Source organism: Coenobita brevimanus, unplaced genomic scaffold (assembly GCF_032717465.1).
Source record: "Coenobita brevimanus isolate Jiangsu-jjx unplaced genomic scaffold, ASM3271746v2 jjx.HiC_scaffold_1050, whole genome shotgun sequence".
In the NCBI taxonomy this organism is placed as follows: domain Eukaryota; kingdom Metazoa; phylum Arthropoda; class Malacostraca; order Decapoda; family Coenobitidae; genus Coenobita; species Coenobita brevimanus.
This window is the reverse complement of record NW_027641860.1, coordinates 6,787-24,990: the sequence shown is the minus strand read 5'-3', so window position 1 is coordinate 24,990 and position 18,204 is coordinate 6,787. Positions and strand designations below refer to the sequence as shown.

At 41.2% G+C, this 18,204-nt stretch overlaps 1 protein-coding gene across 1 annotated transcript; it reads left to right on the top strand.

The window, feature by feature from the left end:
* Positions 1–2,666: 2,666 nt before the first annotated feature.
* On the top strand, positions 2,667–6,153 carry LOC145389507 (uncharacterized). The gene is made up of 2 exons (XM_080264788.1): positions 2,667–3,098; positions 5,767–6,153. Exons 1-2 carry the CDS (start codon positions 2,667–2,669, stop codon positions 6,151–6,153), a joined length of 819 nt encoding a protein of 272 aa, XP_080120914.1.
* Positions 6,154–18,204: the final 12,051 nt, after the last annotated feature.

Below are 18,204 nucleotides of genomic sequence, written 5' to 3'. Positions count from 1 at the left end.
TAAACCTTTTCTTAACTTGGTTTATAATATATACTGTACTATTTATTAGTTGTTTGGGCTGTACGTAATGGGGTGCCTCTGAAAAGCCTAGTATTCAGGTAGATGTCACTACCATTGGGACAAACACATTCCCCGCGTTGTTTAAAAAGCATATATTTCTTTGTTAAATATCTACACTTGTGTGAAACCGTGAATCATAGTAATGTCATATACCGTAATATAAATAATACAAATAGAACACGTATATATAACGTAGCATGAATAGTTTATATTTGTCATAAACGGAAATTAAAATAATATTGATGGAATGTGATGGTCCTACATTATTTAATGTATGCTACATTTATTGCAAGTTAGGTTCATAATACATAGTTTGTTCAGCTTGTAAATTATTCTTAGTAGGTATCTTGACTCATTCAGTCTATATGTGGGCAGAAATTTAATGCTGAGTAAATACTGGGACACAACATTTTGCTCACTCCCTTCACGCATGCGCACAAGACAGTCCAGTGTTTAAGTTTCTTCACGAGAGATTTGTTTTCTAAACAAACGCACTAGGGCTAATGCTTAAAATAATACAATTTAGACTAGGCTACTTGCGGTCTGGTTAGGTTAGACAAAGTAAGGTACTGTAATTGCTTTGGAGGGTTTGAGGGGGCATTGTCGGGGCAACACCACGGCCATCTCAAACCGTGGCAACACGGGTCTTGTGGTGTGCATGGATGAAAGGAGTGAGCAAAATGTTGAGTCCCAGTATTTACTCAACATTAAATTTCTGCCCACATATAGACTGAATGAGTCAAGACACCCACTAGGCGTAATTTACAGTCTGAACAAACTATGTATTAAGAACCTAACTTGCACTAAATGAAGCAGAAGTTAAATAATATAGGACCACTGAAATGGTGGGTTGCCATCATAGTCCATCAATAATATTTTAATTTTCATTTATAAATATAAACAATTCACGGTACGTTAAATATACGTGTTCTATTTGTATTATTTATATTACAGTATATGACATTACTATGATTCACTTTCACATAACAGTGTAGATATTTAACAAAGAAAAATATACTTATTAAACAGCGAGGGTAATGTGTTTTTCTCAATGGTGGTGACATCTACCAGAATACCAGCTTTGAAAGCACCCAATAGAGAGGTGCTTGAAGTACAGAAACCCCTAGCTGGCTGTGAGCGAGAGTATGGGGGGTACCTGGTGGGGTTATGGGGTAGGAGAGAAAAGTGGGGGGGTTGGTTGGGAGTATGGGACTATTAGGAAGGGAGGAGGAGGGGGTAGCTCTCCATCGAGCAGTGTTACAAACACGGAAAAGGAAACGAACTTATTCCGACGTCTGTACATATGAACATCATCACAGGACACATGCCACCAATACTTGTACGTAATATCAACCAGTGGAAAATTATTCTAGTAAAATTCACTGAAGTATACTAAACGAAAAACATTTTCCATAATTTTAAAAAGAATTTTAACAGCGATCTCACAGCCATCGTTTATTGTTGTACTGGGGCTTGTGGATAATCAATGGTTTAAAGTTAATTCTGCTCTACATTACAGTTAAATAAATTCGCAATGCTCAAGGCCGACTTCAGTCCACTCAGAGGCGGAACACTGGCTCCGCGTTGGAGCATATATGTTTTTAGCAGGTGCCTTAAGTTTGACTCGACACCAACTCAGGCCACAAGTTCTAGTCAAGCCTCGTTCTTGCATTCGGGCCTTAGTCATCCAGTCATACTGGCACCGACGGAACTTCAGAGGAGTATTGATCGACTGACAACGTCGCGCCTTCTCTTGGGAATAAATGAAAGTCATCAAACAAAATCATCAGAACAGCCGTGTTTTGCCATTAAACCAACGTATACCTAACCAACTTAGGCCTGACCTAATGCTAATCTTCGATAATATATTATTTTGTTTGGGATGACGAAGGTGCCACGTTGCCGAGGCCTTGGAGGCACTCCATCCGAGAGAGCCAATATGACTACATGACCAATTATATCCTGATTTTTTTTTTCCATCCCCGGCTTGGGCAGGGACCAGTTCAATTACTTAAATTTCATAAAGCAAATTTTACTAATGTCCTTGACGACCCGCTCACATGTAAAAACATCTCTGTTAATATCAACTTGTATGAGACAGCCTTAGCTTGCATTCAAAATGGACGGGGGTGTTAGCGCCGAAGTGGTGACATATGTAGGAGTATAGTATATAGAAAGACTACTGGGCCTTGGAAACAGGCTGTGCAGCATAGGCTTAGACTCAGAGTAGTACATAAAAAAAAATAATAATAATAATAACAATAACGGCGGAGCTTTGCGTCCAGTGCGGCTTACTTCCCGTAGCTCGGTGGCAGACTAAGGGTGCGTACACACGGTCAGACAGTGCCCGACGGGCAAACAGTGTTACCAGACACCGATGGGTAGAGGGAATGAGCGCTGATGACGTCAGAAGCGAGAACACCACGGGCAAACAATCTTACTGCCTGTATTCGACTGTCATGGTTTGGTTCGGGCAAAGGTTCGGGCAGTGTGTGGCGGGCATAGGCGTGGAACAACGACACTGCCAGGCACACAATACAAGAGATTACATGTTTACCTTACGACTGCTGGCGGTCAGTTCTTAAGGTCTCACCCTCTACATCAACATGACCAGCCCTACAGCCATCAAAGAGAAAAGAAGCTGTAATTGGAGTAGGAAAGAAACCCTGTTATTAATAGAACTGTACCGACAGAATCCTTGCTTGTGGAATGTGAAAGCTGAAGTGTATAGAGACAGAAATAAACGTGTTGCGGCAATTAACGTAATAACCGATGGGGTGAAAAAGAGTGGATTTTCTGTAAACACAACAGAAGTAAAGAAAAAAATAGAAGCTCTTCGTAATCAGTATAGGCGAGAGCTCCGGAAAATGGAGAAATCTAAAAAGTCTGGGGTTGGCACTGAGGATATTTATATCCCAACATTATGGTGTTTCCATGAACTCAGTTTCCTCACCAATGGTGACCAAATACGCCAGTCAGTGTCAAATATGGATACCCACGTTCCGGACGATATCGTCGAGGAACATTCTGATTCTGAGGTACGTATGCAATCTCTCTCTCTCTCTCTCCCTCTCTCTCTCTCTCTCTCTCTCTCTCTCTCTCTCTCTCTCTCTCTCTCAACATGGAGGGTTCTGACAGAATTATTATTATTATTAGTCTTATTATTATTATTATTAATTAGTCACAGAAATGGATTGGGAAAGAGATGCATTCTCATTAGTGTAGCAACAGTGTTAACCATTGCAAATGTTACAGTTCAGAGGATTTTATAGTTTGACAGAGGGTACACAAATGAGAAGAAAAAAGTATCTAGGTTAAATGAATGCAAGGGAAAAAGAGATAGAATTCAGTGACAGTGGTGACAAAATTGGCCACTAATCTATCTAAAGCCTGTCACCTTTTTTCTAAATCAAGTATTGTACCATACTGTATATGGTCATTGTAGTATTGTGTATGCTGGTAATCAGAGTTCTTTATGAAGTGCTTTCATATTTCTGTTTTAAGCCACTTCAGTGGTAACTAACATCCAATTCCATTTTGAAGTGTAGGGGTATGAGACTAGGTTTTCTGGATTGATTAACATTTTTGTTTATTCTCAGTACTGTTAGATAATTGTTTTCTGCCCTAGAGACTGAACTGTAGGGATTTGGTAGCCATCATTAAAACCTACATAACCTGGGGACTTGTACGTAACAAAAACTTTGTCTCGTATCACCCTGTGCCTTTTTTTTTGAACAGCTTTAAATGACTTGTAATCTTAACCCCGTCAATCCCATAATTTTTTTTTTTAGCTATATTTCAATCCCTTATTTTATATATATATATATATATATATATATATATATATATATATATATATATATATATATATATATATATATATATATATATGTGTGTGTGTGTGTGGTCTGGTTAGTACTTGGATGGGTGACCGCCTGGGAACAGCAGATGCTGTTGGCATCCCTACGTGTCAAGTGGGGTTGGTGGAGGATTAGTGCCCCTCCCTGTAAAACAATTACCTCTAAGCCCTTGGCCACCCCGTCTGGGATACATGGCGTCTGGCAATGATGATGATGATGATGATGATTAATTAGTAGTAGTAGTTAGTAGTAGCTTCCTTCAAGAGATGATCACTGGGTGTGTGTGTGCTATTCAAACACCTCACATAGAATTTTATGTAGTAATGGAGTATATTACCTTCTGTGAAACCAGGGATATGGCCTTATCTCGATAAAAATCGAGATAAGTGTAGCGTGACACACCGGTTACGAAGCTACGGCCTACAGGGATTACAACGCATGTAAAGTCCCCGTCATTAATTCTGATCCAGTGTGAGTAATTTTGGATATGAAGGTATTGTACCATAAAAAGTTGTTCCCAAGAAAAATAATATTTATTTGTATCCAATAACTATGTATTAAAATACATACTTACAGTATATATACTGTTAACCAGTTAATTCATGCCATGTTATACTCATACATGATACGTTAAGAACAACATTACCGGGCTTTCCCTATTTTATTGTATGTCCCAAGTCAGTTATATAGTCAGTCTGTGCTGCCAGGATACAGCACCCTCTACATTAAAATACTGCATGTACTGGTCCCGCACGGTTATGCCGTCGATCGTGGAATTCTGCTGTCCACTCTCTAGACGTAGTAGCTGGGGATTAACTGTGCAAGCGCCTGGGGTACTGTTTTCATTTAAAACACCCTGAGAACACAGATGATGAGTAATAGGGTCTGTCTGAAGGTAATTATGGAGTGCTGTGCAGGCTAAAACTATCTGTTCTACCTTTTTTGGTTCCAGATGTATAGGTTTCTTAAATACCTGAAACCTGTTTGCAAGTATTCCAAACGCGTTTTCAACAATTCGTCGAGCCCTTGACAGTCGGTAGGAGAATATGCGTTGTCCTAGGTCTTGGTTTCGATAGGGGAAAGGTTTCATGTTATGACGCTTTAATGGAAATGCATCATCTGCTACAAACACATATGGTAATCTCCTAGAACTACCGGGAAGCACCTCATCATTTGGCAAACCCGCGGTTCCATTCTCAACATGCTGACAGAGCGAAGTATTGTCCCACACCCCACCGTCTGCTACTCTTCCGTTGGTCCCTACGTCCACATATATGAACTTTGCATTGGCATCGGAAACGGCCAATAATATGATGCTGTGGGATCCTTTATAGTTGAAGTAGTAGGAACCACTAGCAGGTGGAGGGCTGATCAGAATGTGTTTCCCATCTATGGCTCCAATACAGTTTGGAAAGTTCCATTTCTTTGAAAACCCTTCTGCTATACCCCTCCACTCCTCTGGGGTTTTGGGCGTCTGTAAATAAATAAGACCGCTGTTAGTAGACATGCACTAACCTTCGTAGAGGTAACAGCTATTTGTTCCCATTATAACCTATATAATTCAAAAGTCCATCACTCCCACGCCCTTTGTCTCTCTCTCTCTCTCTCTCTCTCTCTCTCTCTCTCTCTCTCTCTCTCTCTCTCTCTCTCTCTCTCTCTCCTACTCCTTATTTAGTGATTGGTAACGTTTTATCTTAAACATCCTGTAATACGAAAAAGGTGGGATGGCGGCGACCTCCAACTACCCGTACATTTGCACCAATATTTTTATTCTTCATCTGTGTCCATTATTTACATGATTTCATCTCCAGCATTAACAGAACCATATTCAATTGCTGGTTTACAGATTTTCGATGATCCTTTACTACGACGACCTGACGATACTCCATCAGCCCCTATAACAACTCCGTCTGATGCTCCCGTGGCAGGTAGTTCTCGTGCCAGTGTACGATCTCCAGAGGCTGGACCCACCTTTGACCACCAAAACAGAAGAGCACCCAAAAGGCCTTGTGTGAGTACCGCGAGACATGATGTCCTTCAAGAGGCCCTCCACCAACTAAGGACATTATCTGGAGCTGAGGATGATAATGCAAGTGATTTTGGTAATGTTGTTGCCAACGATCTCCGGCAAATGAATGATGAAAATAGAATCCACGCGCAGAAGTTGATATCTGACCTTCTCTGTTTAGGGAAATTAGGCAGGCTTTCCTCCGCAACTATGATTGTTGAATAATGATTAACTATGGATAAGCTATTTAGGTTATTATGCATACCCTAGTGGATTTTGTTTAAAGGGATAAGGAAATTGGTTTTGGTACTTTGTTCCATATGTGTATATGTTAGTTATTAAGATAGTCCATGTACTGTACATTACTGTTTGACATAATTGAAATAAAGTTGGCACAATACATCAGTTATGTTCTCCATTCCACATAATAAAGATGTTATAATTTATTTAACACAGTGGCATGAAATTGCACAGTAGGTAAACAGTATAGCTTTCATAAGGGGTAGATGGGTGTCGAAATGAGCGAGACATCCTGCCTACTGGCCTACTGGCAGGGCCCGAGTTGCCGTATTGGGACTGACATACGGTATCTGTATCTATACGTCTGTGTCTGGCGACATCTCTCTCTCTCTCTCTCTCTCTCTCTCTCTCTCTTTATATATATATATATATATATATATATATATATATATATATATATATATATATATATATATATATATATATATATATTTATGAGTGAATGATCAAATTGAAAATATGTCCGAAGCCTCATCACATGATTCGAAAAAGAGAACTGATACCACCACTATATAAATCAACGTACAGTATTATCTTTCAGACAAAACAAGTTTACCTGCAAGTATTGATCCTTGAGTATATCATAGATGGCTTGGCATGTCTCTGGTATAATGGCAGACAAACTCTGTTTTGATATTCTTGTTCTATATTGGAGTGATGTGTAGGAGCTTCCGCTTGAGAGAAAAAGGAGTGTCGCCTCTAGACGCGCTTCTGGAGAAATACTGTCCCTCATCAGTGTGTCCTGCTTGGCTATAAATGGTTTTAATTTCTCTACAAGATCGTAAAATGAGTTTGGGTCCATTCGCATGTAGTTTGTGAAGTCTGATTCGTACCCTTCTTGTAGTTCATTTAGTATCGTTACATGGCTTCCCATTGCACTTCTTTTCTGTAACCACTCCTTGCACCATTCCCTTTTTCGCACGTCCTTGTTCTCGTACAGTGTAGCAATTATAATGCTGCATAGTGCAATTTTCTTTCTTTTGTATCTATTCTTTCTGCCCACCATACTAATAATACTGTCATTAACCACACGGAACTCTGCCAACAGCAACCTCACTCTCAGGGCCAGAGTGCAACTGAACCACGAACCTGTGTGTGATCTCAGTTTACAACTTGGCCCGCCAGTCTTTGCCCGGTTAACGTGTAGAGCTTGAGGGCGACAGCTACATCTGGTAGCACTGTTTGTTGCCAGACCCACTGCCCGTGATGTTCTCGCTTCTGACGTCATCAGCACTCATTCCCTCTACCCATCGGTGTCTGGTAACACTGTTTGCCCGTCGGGCACTGTCTGACCTTGTGTACGCACCCTAAGGTATAACTAACGGTCCTACATCTTTCTCATAACACTTCTTTGGCCCAGCACAATATTTTTATTAGCTAATCTCCCATTCAAAGAGATGCCACTTGTATGCCTGACTATAATGAGCAGATTTCCATAATGGCGTAACGATATTTACGCGTTACTTTTTTTTTTTTTTTTTTTTTTTGTCGAAGATGGTATAATTATCGATATATGCATGCTAACTTCTGTCCGTTCTACCTCAAAACAATTTTTTTTTTTCTCGGTACCGCAAATTTCTTGTGCACTTTTAGTACTGAAAAAAAGCACTGTCAACACGATACTCTTAGCGCATCATTTACCTGCTGCCTTTATCTCTCTGTACATATAAGGAAGTACAGCTATTTTGCGTAATAAAATCTACGATATTACGATGATATATACCGCACATCGGCACAGCACCCACCATACAAGAGGCAGTGGCGTCCATATTATCTGTTTATATTTGGAAATAAACCCTGTATTTTGATTGGCTGCTGGAAGAAGAATGACATAATGGATGGGTCAATGAAAACTCGAGATCTGGAGTGAATGTCCCAAACTCACACGTAGGAAAACAGACAATAATAGACAAACAGTTTTCAGGGCATTGTGATATTTTGTATGCAGGTTGTGATATCCATGGAACAAAACTTAAAATAGTACTAGTATATCTAGCAGTAAATGATTCTGAAAGAAATAAGAATATCATAACAAAAGTAAAAATTATTGAGTGAGGAAGAACATTCAGTGATAGTACTTGGAGACTTTAATGGACATACAGGTTTACTAGGTAAACAACCAATAAATGAAAATGGCAAAATAGTTTTCAATCTGATGGAGCAAAATAACTTGATTTTATTAAATGCAGATGACAAATGTAAAGGTGAAGTGACATGGAGTAGGAAGGATCAGCAAAGTACTATCGACTACATTATGATAAATCAACCACTCTATCAACAATTTCTGTATATGGAAATAGATGAGGAACAGAAGCAGTTTGATATAAGTGACCATATTCAACTAACTGCTACATTTTCTGTAAAAAAAAAAAAAAAAAAAAAAAAAAAACATAACTATTTAGATGAAATGAGAGAAGTAACGTACCTAAAGATTAGTGATGAATCGAAAAAGAAATACATAAATTATACAGAGAAAGAATTAAGCAAACCAGATGAAGTAAAAGAACTTTGTGACTTTGAAATAATAATGAAGAAAGCAGCAACACGGTTTCTAGAGAAGAAAATAAAAAAGAAAATACAAGCAGATAACACACACAAGCAAGAACCTATTTGGTTAGCCCCAGAAATTAAAAAAGAGATTAGCAAAAGGAAAACATACAACAAAATGAACAGGGCAGTCACCAAGGAGAAGGACAAAGAGAAAGAAGAGAAATATAACAGACTCTATTATGAACAGAAATATACAGTGCAGGCACTAGTGAAAGAAGCAATTTGGAAAAGTGAAAGAAAGACCACAGATAATATATTTAAGGACACACAACGTAGCAAGAAAATGTGGGAACATATTAAAAAACTAAAAGGAGAGACAGTTAAAATAAAGAGACAGTGATACTATATGAGAATGATGGGCAAAAAACAAAGGAGGAAGATATCCCAGGAAAATTAAATGGGTACTGGCAAAGTATCTACCAAGCACATGAAAATAAAATTAGCGAAATATGGAATGCAGATAAAGAGAAGGAATATATTAATTTACTAGAAGGAAAGAGGAACCAATTATACATTACATTAACTATTAACGGACAAGAACACACTGTACCAAAGGATCTGATTGAACACTTAGACATGGTTACTACTACAAAAGTACACACAACAAAAGTGATGGAAGAGCCAAAAATTAATAAAGATGTACAAAAGCAGCTAAATAGATTAAATGCTAAAAAGGCCCCAGGACCAGATGGAATAAAACCCGAACTCTTGAAAATAATAAAAGACAGTGACATGTGTAGAGAAATTAGAGGATCTTTATATACAACGTCTTAGGGGAAGGTACAACCCCCGACTCATGGAAAGTGTCAAATACCAAGCTATTACCCCCAAAAAAGAAGCCTACAGTAAAAGATTTAAGACCTGTGGCATTGCTTAATGTGTCATACAACAACTTTATGGGCATAGCAAGAGAAAAAACTGAGAAATTCTTTAAACAAACTGGGAACCTAAATGAATTACAGGCAGGCTTTCCCACAAAAAGAAGAATTGCCGACAACCTTTTCATATTGGACTACTGCATCACAGAGGCCTATACCGTAGAAATTTACTACTATTTGTAATAGCCATCGATTTTTCAAAAGCCTTGATTCCATCGACAGAAAAAAACTAACTGAAGCATTAATGACATATAACATTCACCCCAGGATAGTTAACATTATTGCAAACATTTACACAGACGACAAAACAAGTATTCACTTAAATGACATACAACTAAAGGAAATGGAAATAAAAATTGGCAAAAGGCAAGGGTGTAATGGTTCAACATTGTTATTCATTATCATAACCTACATTATCATAGAAAAACTTGAAAAAGAAGGAGTAGGCTTCAGACAGTGGCGTACCTGAGGGGGGGACTGGGGGGGCTGTTTGAAACTGCCCCCCGGGCCCCCAATTGAGGGGGGGCCCCCAAGAGCCTTAAAAATTTATAAGCTTTCTTATTAATGTTTAAAAATATATATATATTTACCATCCCGACAATCCCGGCTCAGATATTAGATAAGTTCTGAGAATGAGGGGGGGCTAGCCCCCGGGCACCCAAATCTCAAGGTACGCCCCTGCCTTCAGAAATGAAAAATTTAGCATAACTAGACTATTTTATGCAGATGATGGACTTCTTTTTGCACAATCAAATCAAGAGACCAGCAGAACAATTCAAACACTGCTGAAAATAGCAGGGGGTTGTGGATTACAAATAAAGACAAAAAAGTAATATACTGATATACAATACACTGATACCACAACGAGAAATAGAAGGAATACAGGTAGTAAACAAAATAAAGTATTTGGGAGTCACAATCACTGACACCCGGAACTGCTTTGGGTTACATAAAAATGAAACAATACAAAAAGCCAGAAAACTTGCAAATCTAACATACTCAATAACTGCCCGAACCTGTAATAGACTGATGATAGGTAAAGCTTTTTGGAAAGGCTTAGCCCTTGCAACAATACTACATGCAACAGAAATTATAAATTTTACAAAAGAAGAGATAAGTACATTACAAAAGACAGAAAATAGTGTTTATAGAGGCATACTAAAAGTTCCAGGATACACATCAAACAGTGCAATAAGAGCAGAAACAGAAGCTTCCACCTGCCTCTCAAGAGACATAACCTCAAAAGTTCTTTTTGCAAAACATATCTTAGCAGAAGAGGGAAACCAATTAGTTAAAGAAATGTTTATACAGCAATATGAAGAGGAAGAAACTAAATAGATGAAACAGTTCCGAACATTTTTAAGTACTACTGACATAACATTGAAAGAAATAACTAATCTAAGAGAAGAAGAACTGAAAACTAAAATTAAGAGCTGGGACACAGAACAATGGAAAAATGAAATTGCAAGCAAAACATTAACAATTTATAAACAATATAAGACATGTATTAGAGAGATAAGCTGGTTTGATAATACTGATGGAGCTAGTCTTATGATGAGAGCAAGAACTAACACATTGAAGTTGGAGAAAAAGGCATCAAAACAAAGACACAACATGTCCAGCATGTCAGGAAAAAGAAGAGACACTGGAACACTTCCTAACTGAACACTAAATACAGAGACTCTAGGAACAAGTATGACTTCACGAGGAAAGAACACGAAAACATACAAGAAATAACCGCAGGCATACTTTTACTGAAAACAGAAGAAACCTGTGAAAACAAAAAAATAACAGCTCTGGAGAAGGAATGCGATAGTAAACAAAAACATAAGAGAGTAGAGAAGGAACAGAACAAAGCAGCTTGGAAGCCGAATCAAAGGCAAATTCCGACAACGCTGCTGGACTGAACCGAACATTCGTGATAATATCTCTTTTTTCTAATTTCCTTTGCGGCTCTCTCTCTCTCTCTCTCTCTCTCTCCACTTAGCACATATGTGTAAATCAAAATTCGTTGCCACACCCACACCCAGTCTGGGATTCTGTTTTGTACTACTGCAGTGGTGATAGCCAATAGAAATTCCATTTTCCAATACTTATTCTTTAAGTTTGATTCTCATTGGCTCAGGCATCAGGGGTGGTGCATGCGTCAAGACTGACTAAAGTAAATACATCTGGTGGGATTCTGTCTATCTATCTATCTATTTCCAGAAGCCTTAATCCCATACGGGGTGGCCACAAATAAATCATTTCTACGTCTCCCTGTTCCCCACCATTTCACTGCCCTGCTCCCAGCTCACACCCCCCTCCCTCATATACCTCTCCACTCCATCCCTCCATCTTATCCTCGGCCTCCCCCTCCCTCTCTCCCCCTCCACCTCACTCACATACACTCTCCTCGACAGTCTCTCACTCTCCATCCTCTCCACATGGCCAAACCACCTCAATGTGTTTCTCCTAACGCTTCCTATCACATCCACATCACAACGCTCGTTCTCATCCTCATTTGTTAGTCTGTATCTCCATGTGACTTCACATGCTCCTCTCAAATAATTCATTTCCGCTGCTCTCACTATTAACTTCTGTCCCTCCAACAACGTCCAAGCTTCGCTTCCATACGTTAGAGTTGGTACCACAATACTGTCATGTAGTAACTTTTTCACTTCCATGCTCACTCCCCTGTTTCTTATCACTGCTTTCAAGGATCCAGCAACCTTTCTTCCTTGTTGTACACTTTCAAGCACTTCACCCTCCAAACTTCCATCCTTACTCATCACACGACCCAGGTACTTAAACGTACTCAAATTTTCCATTTCCTCACCATCCACCCTCGTTGTACATTCACTGACTCCACTTCTCTCGAAGACCATAACTTTACTCTTCCCTACATTCACCTTTTAGATCTCGTTTCTTATACAATCTCCCAAACTCATTCACCAAGCCTTGCAGCTTCCCTTCATCTTCAATTAACAAACAATATCATCTGCAAACAACAGTACAGGGAGTTTCCAAACATTTCTCTCTCTCATTAGGGCCTCTCCAACGTCCACTGCCCTACCTTGTATCTCTTTTATAACTCCATCCATATACAGATTGAACAACTATGGAAACATGACACATCCCTGTTTCATCCCAACCTTCAAAGAGAATAATTCACTCAGTTCACTAGCCACACGCACTGCAGCCTTAGCCCCCTCATACATACTCTTCACAGCATTCAACAACTTCCCATCTACTCCATATATTCTTAATTTTTTCCACAATCTTTGCCTATCCACCATGTCATATGCTTTCTCCAAATCCATGAAGGCCGCATACAACTTCTTTCCCTTCTCTAGAAACTTTTCCACTAAGGATCGAAGAATGAATATCCGATCTGCACAACCCCTTCCCTTCCTAAAACCTCCCTGTTCTTCTCCAAATAACTCCTTTATTATTTCCCTAACTCTATCAATAAGTATCCTACCATATACTTTTCCTATTACGCTAAGAAGACAAATGCCCCTATGATATCACACACTTTTTTTTCCCCTTTTCCTTTGTACAAGGGAATAAGAACACCTAACTTCCAATCCTCCGGGACTGTAGCTTCATCCCAGGCCAACCTGCACATCTTCCACATCCATTCTACTATTATCTCTCCCCCATACTTCAGCATTTCACCACACTCTTCATCAATTCCTGGGGCTTTCCCCATTTTGACTTTCTCCATTGCTTCTACTACTTCCATCCTACTGATTTCCTCCTCTCTTCTCACATCCCTCCTTCTCCCAGCCTTTCCCCAGCCACTTATACTCGCATTACTTTCATTCTCTATGTTCAATATCGTTAAGGTGTTCTCTCCATCTGCTCACTTTTTCTCCCTTCTCCACTAGTGATCTACCGTTTTTATCTTTCACTCTACGACTAGCTTCATTGCCACCCTAACTCTCTTTACCTCATTCCAGAACATTTTCTTACAGTCCCTCCACTTGACACTCAAATTCTTTCCAAGTTCCTCATCTACTCTCTTCTTACTCTCTCTTACTAATCTTTTCACCTCTCTCTGGTGGGATTAACCTCTCTTTATCCTTGACTCAGGTGACCACTGGACCTGCCCCGCTCAGCAGGGAATGATATTCGTATCACCTGAACTGTGCTATACTGTATAGAAAGGATTTTTCAATGAATGAAAAAAAAAACAAAAAAACGGCGTAAAGCTATTTATCCTGAAAATTTTCACCTAGAAAAGTGGGGGGACAAAAGATACTCTCCCGGGGACACGTCCCCCTGTCCCCCACCCAAACGAGGCCCCTGGCACACATATTTATATCTGCTTACCTTCTAAAATGTAGTCTGAAGTGATCAAAATGGCTTCATGCAGTCTTCAAAAATTCTGCTTGTTTCAGTTGTTTGTAATAATAACTGAGCAGTTTTTGTTTGGAACTGGCTACAGGGTGAGAGGTTCTGGCTGCAGGGTGAGGATGTGCCTGAGGGGACAGGAAGGCCATTTTTACACCTCATCAGGATTCACGTGCAAAACATCATTAGAGCTCTAATATTAACCACATATTCTAAGGTGATAGGGGAAATTGTTAAGTTTTATCTGGTCATTTTTTCTCAAGAGTTTTATAGCATTTGGTCTAGTTTTCAATTTCAAAGGAAATTATTGCTCCCAAATAAATACTTGTGGAAATAGATAATACTGTTTAATATACAAGTGGTAAAACCAGGAAAACTGTATTGTCATACAAGAACTATGCCAAAAATCCCTTTCAGCATTTCCCCCAAATTTTCCCAGGGGGAGCAAACTGCCCCCCTGTCCCCCCAGTGGCTTCGCCACTGTGAGAGTGATGATGAGGGTGAGGGTGATGATGAGGGTGAGGGTGAAGGTGAGGGTGATGATGAGGGTGAGGGTGAGTGATGATGAGGGTGAGGGTGAAGGTGAGGGTGATGATGAGGGTGAGGGTGAGGGTGATGATGAGGGTGAGGGTGAAGGTGAGGGTGATGATGAGGGTGAGGGTGAGGGTGATGATAAGGGTGAGGGTGAAGGTGAGGGTGATGATGAGGGTGAGGGTGAGGGTGAAGGTGATGATGAGGGTGAGGGTGAGGGTGATGATGAGGGTGAGGGTGAGGGTGATGATGAGGGTGAGGGTGAAGGTGAGGGTGATGATGAGGGTGAGGGTGAGGGTGAAGGTGATGATGAGGGTGAGAGTGAAGGTGAAGGTGAGGGTGATGATGAGGGTGAGGGTGAGGGTGAAGGTGATGATGAGGGTGAGGGTGAGGGTGAAGGTGAGGGTGATGATGAGGGTGAGGGTGAAAGTGAGGGTGATGATAAGGGTGAGGGTGAAGGTGAGGGTGATGATGAGGGTGAGGGTGAAGGTGAGGGTGATGATAAGGGTGAGGGTGATGATAAGGGTGAGGGTGAAGGTGAGGGTGATGATGAGGGTGAGGGTGAAGGTGAGGGTGATGATGAGGGTGAGGGTGATGATGAGGGTGAGGGTGAGGGTGAAGGTGATGATGAGGGTGAGGGTGAGGGTGAGGGTGAGGGTGAGGATGAAGGTGAGGGTGATGATAACGGTGAGGGTGAAGGTGAGGGTGATGATAAGGGTGAGGGTGAAGGTGAGGGTGATGATGAGGGTGAGGGTGAAGGTGAGGGTGATGATAAGGGTGAGGATGAAGGTGAGGGTGATGATGAGGGTGAGGGTGAGGGTGATGATGAGGGTGAGGGTGATGATGAGGGTGAGGGTGAAGGTGATGATGAGGGTGAGGGTGAAGGTGAGGGTGATGAGGGTGAGGGTGAGTGATGATGAGGGTGAGGGTGAGAGTGATGATGAGGGTGAGGGTGAAGGTGAGGGTAAGGGTGAGGGTGAGGGTGAGGGTGATGATAAGGATGTGGGTGAGGGTGAGGGTGATGATGAGGGTGAGGGTGAGGGTGATGATAAGGGTGAGGGTGAAGGTGAGGGTGATGATGAGGGTGAGGGTGAGGGTGAGGGTGATGATAAGGGTGAGGGTGAAGGTGAGGGTGATGATGAGGGTGAGGGTGAAGGTGAGGGTGATGATGAGGGTGAGGGTGAGGGTGAAGGTGCTGATGAGGGTGAGGGTGAGGGTGAGGGTGATGATGAGGGTGAGGGTGAGGGTGAAGGTGATGATCAGGGTGAGGGTGAGGGTGATGATAAGGGTGAGGGTGAAGGTGAGGGTGATGATGAGGGTAAGGGTGAGGGTGAAGGTGCTGATGAGGGTGAGGGTGAGGGTGAGGGTGAGGGTGATGATGAGGGTGAGGGTGAGGGCGAGGGTGAAGGTGATGATCAGGGTGAGGGTGAGGGTGATGATGAGGGTGAGGGTGAGGGTGAGGGTGAAGGTGATGATCAGGGTGAGGGTGAGGATGAAGGTGAAGGTGTAAGGGTGAGGCCGGCGGTGATGACAAACAATAGAAGGAGGAGACTATAAAGAAAATAAGACATACAGTGTACTCGTAAATATAATTCTCGACACGGGAATCTTAGGCGAAGGAGTGTGTACACATTTTGAGACGACCGACATGACATGATGATGATAATGATGATGATGATGCAGTAAATAGCTTAAGCAGAATTAAAAAAAAAAAAAAAACGATATTGTGTTCATTCCTATGACGGAACAGGTATCTGAAGAAAAGCACTGGAGTTAAATACCACCGACGCAACATAGAGAGTCATTGATGATGATGATGATGATGATGAAGATGATGATGATGCGGAGGACGATGGAGGAAAAGTTAATTAAAAACAGAAATATAAGTCAAATTCCTATTATCTCAAGTAAAGAAGGAGACTGTAAACAAAAATAGAGATGGGTTCAGCTGCTGTACTTGCAGGTAAGTGAGGAGAGGAGGAACAAAAGGTAGGAGCCAAGAGGGAAACACTGGGTGAACTTATCATATGTGGGAATGGCTCTCGGCTACAAAAGGAGTCGGAGTGAAAAGACTGAGCATATGACTGAGTATATAAGCCATCGCTGAAGAAGGGGTTTATGAGGGTGGTGTTGGGGAAGGGCTGGGTCTGATGGCAATGATATGGAATTAAAGGATTACATGAGATTAGGTAAATATATTAGACCAAGGCTTCTCAGTTGAGTATATAAGCCATCGCTGGACAAGGGGGTTATGAGGGTGGTATTGGGGAAGGGATGGGTCTGATGGCAATGTTATGGAATTAAAGGATCATGAGATCAGGTAAATATATCAGACCTGGGCTTTTTAACTAGATCTGCCACACGTCTCAAAACATATCAAGCAATGAATAAATGAATGAATCATTGTTTGTAGGGAATCCTTTAGTTGTAAATCATGTAAAATTCTAAATAAATGTTAAAACCAGGATGGATCAGTTATTGGGTGCCCATCAGAATAGTAGCGTTCTTTGATGAAACTGGGGTAGGGGTGCGAACACTGCCTGATGCTTTGAAAGGGATGTGAACAGGAAAAAAGGTGAAGAACCACTGTATTAGATCCCGTGTGGCAAGAATATGAATGGGGCTGATTGCAAAGAAAATGGAGTAAAGGACGGCCAACACAACTGCAGTCTGTGGCCCTGTTCACACGAGGCGTTTTTAACGCGACGTCTACCGCCAGGGAAAGGCGGCGGTAGACGCCGCGTTTCCCTGGTGGAAATAGTCAACCATATGAAAACCTCGAACCGCTGAGCAAACGCGCGGTAGGAACGGAAATGGATTGCGCGTTTGGACCAGCAGTTGAGAATACACGCGGAAGAGTGTGTACAGTCCAACACACTATCTTTGCTTAAGCGCGTTAGGAAACGCGCATTTGAAAACTCGTGTGAACAGGGCCAATGGTGAAGGCAATGCAGGTTGGAGCGCGCACACACACACACACACACACACACACACACACACACACACACACACGGTTTCAGTGAAAGCTGTTTGTCGTTCACTATTCTTTTCTATAAGTACACCATCCATGTCATTAAACCTGCTCTGCCTACACCTCACCTCTCTCTCTCTCTCTCTCTCAGACAGTCTACTTGAGTAAGACTCTCAACGCAGTCTTCAAAGGCCGCGCAGCTTCAGATATGACATGTAAGGAACCAGCCTCCCTCTTGCGTTGGCGAAAAAAAAAAATCAATGCAATGCTAGACAGAGAACAAGGAATTTTTCAGTTCTCGTCTCTGGCCTCATGCATGGCCAGTGTAGGTTCTCTTGCTGGCCTAATTCCAAGCAATGAGTACATTAGTGACTGCCAACATTGCCTAGGGAACACAGGATGGTTTCCACACAGCTATAATGCACTGACATACGTCTGTGCAAACTGCAGTGAAAATTAATCAACGTAGAACATAGGATCCCCAAATCTGTGTGTTACGGCATGACTTCTGACTCGATAAACCTACTTTGGGCATAAATCTCCCAAATGAAAAAGGTGTGCAGCAGTATTTGCCTGGCGAACAGTTAACTCTGAAGCGAACTGCACATGAAATGAAAGAATGACACCATATTGAAGTGTGTGGAAGAAACTATATAAATAACGACCTTTGGAAATACCCCAGTTCTCCATACTATGGTCAGTTTCTCA

Coding starts and splice junctions, on each gene's coding strand:
- LOC145389507 (XM_080264788.1), top strand. CDS start 2,667: ATGACCAGCCCTACAGCCATCAAAGAGAAAAGAAGCTGTAATTGGAGT. Junction 3,099..5,766: donor AGGAACATTCTGATTCTGAG/GTACGTATGCAA, acceptor GCTGGTTTACAG/ATTTTCGATGATCCTTTACT.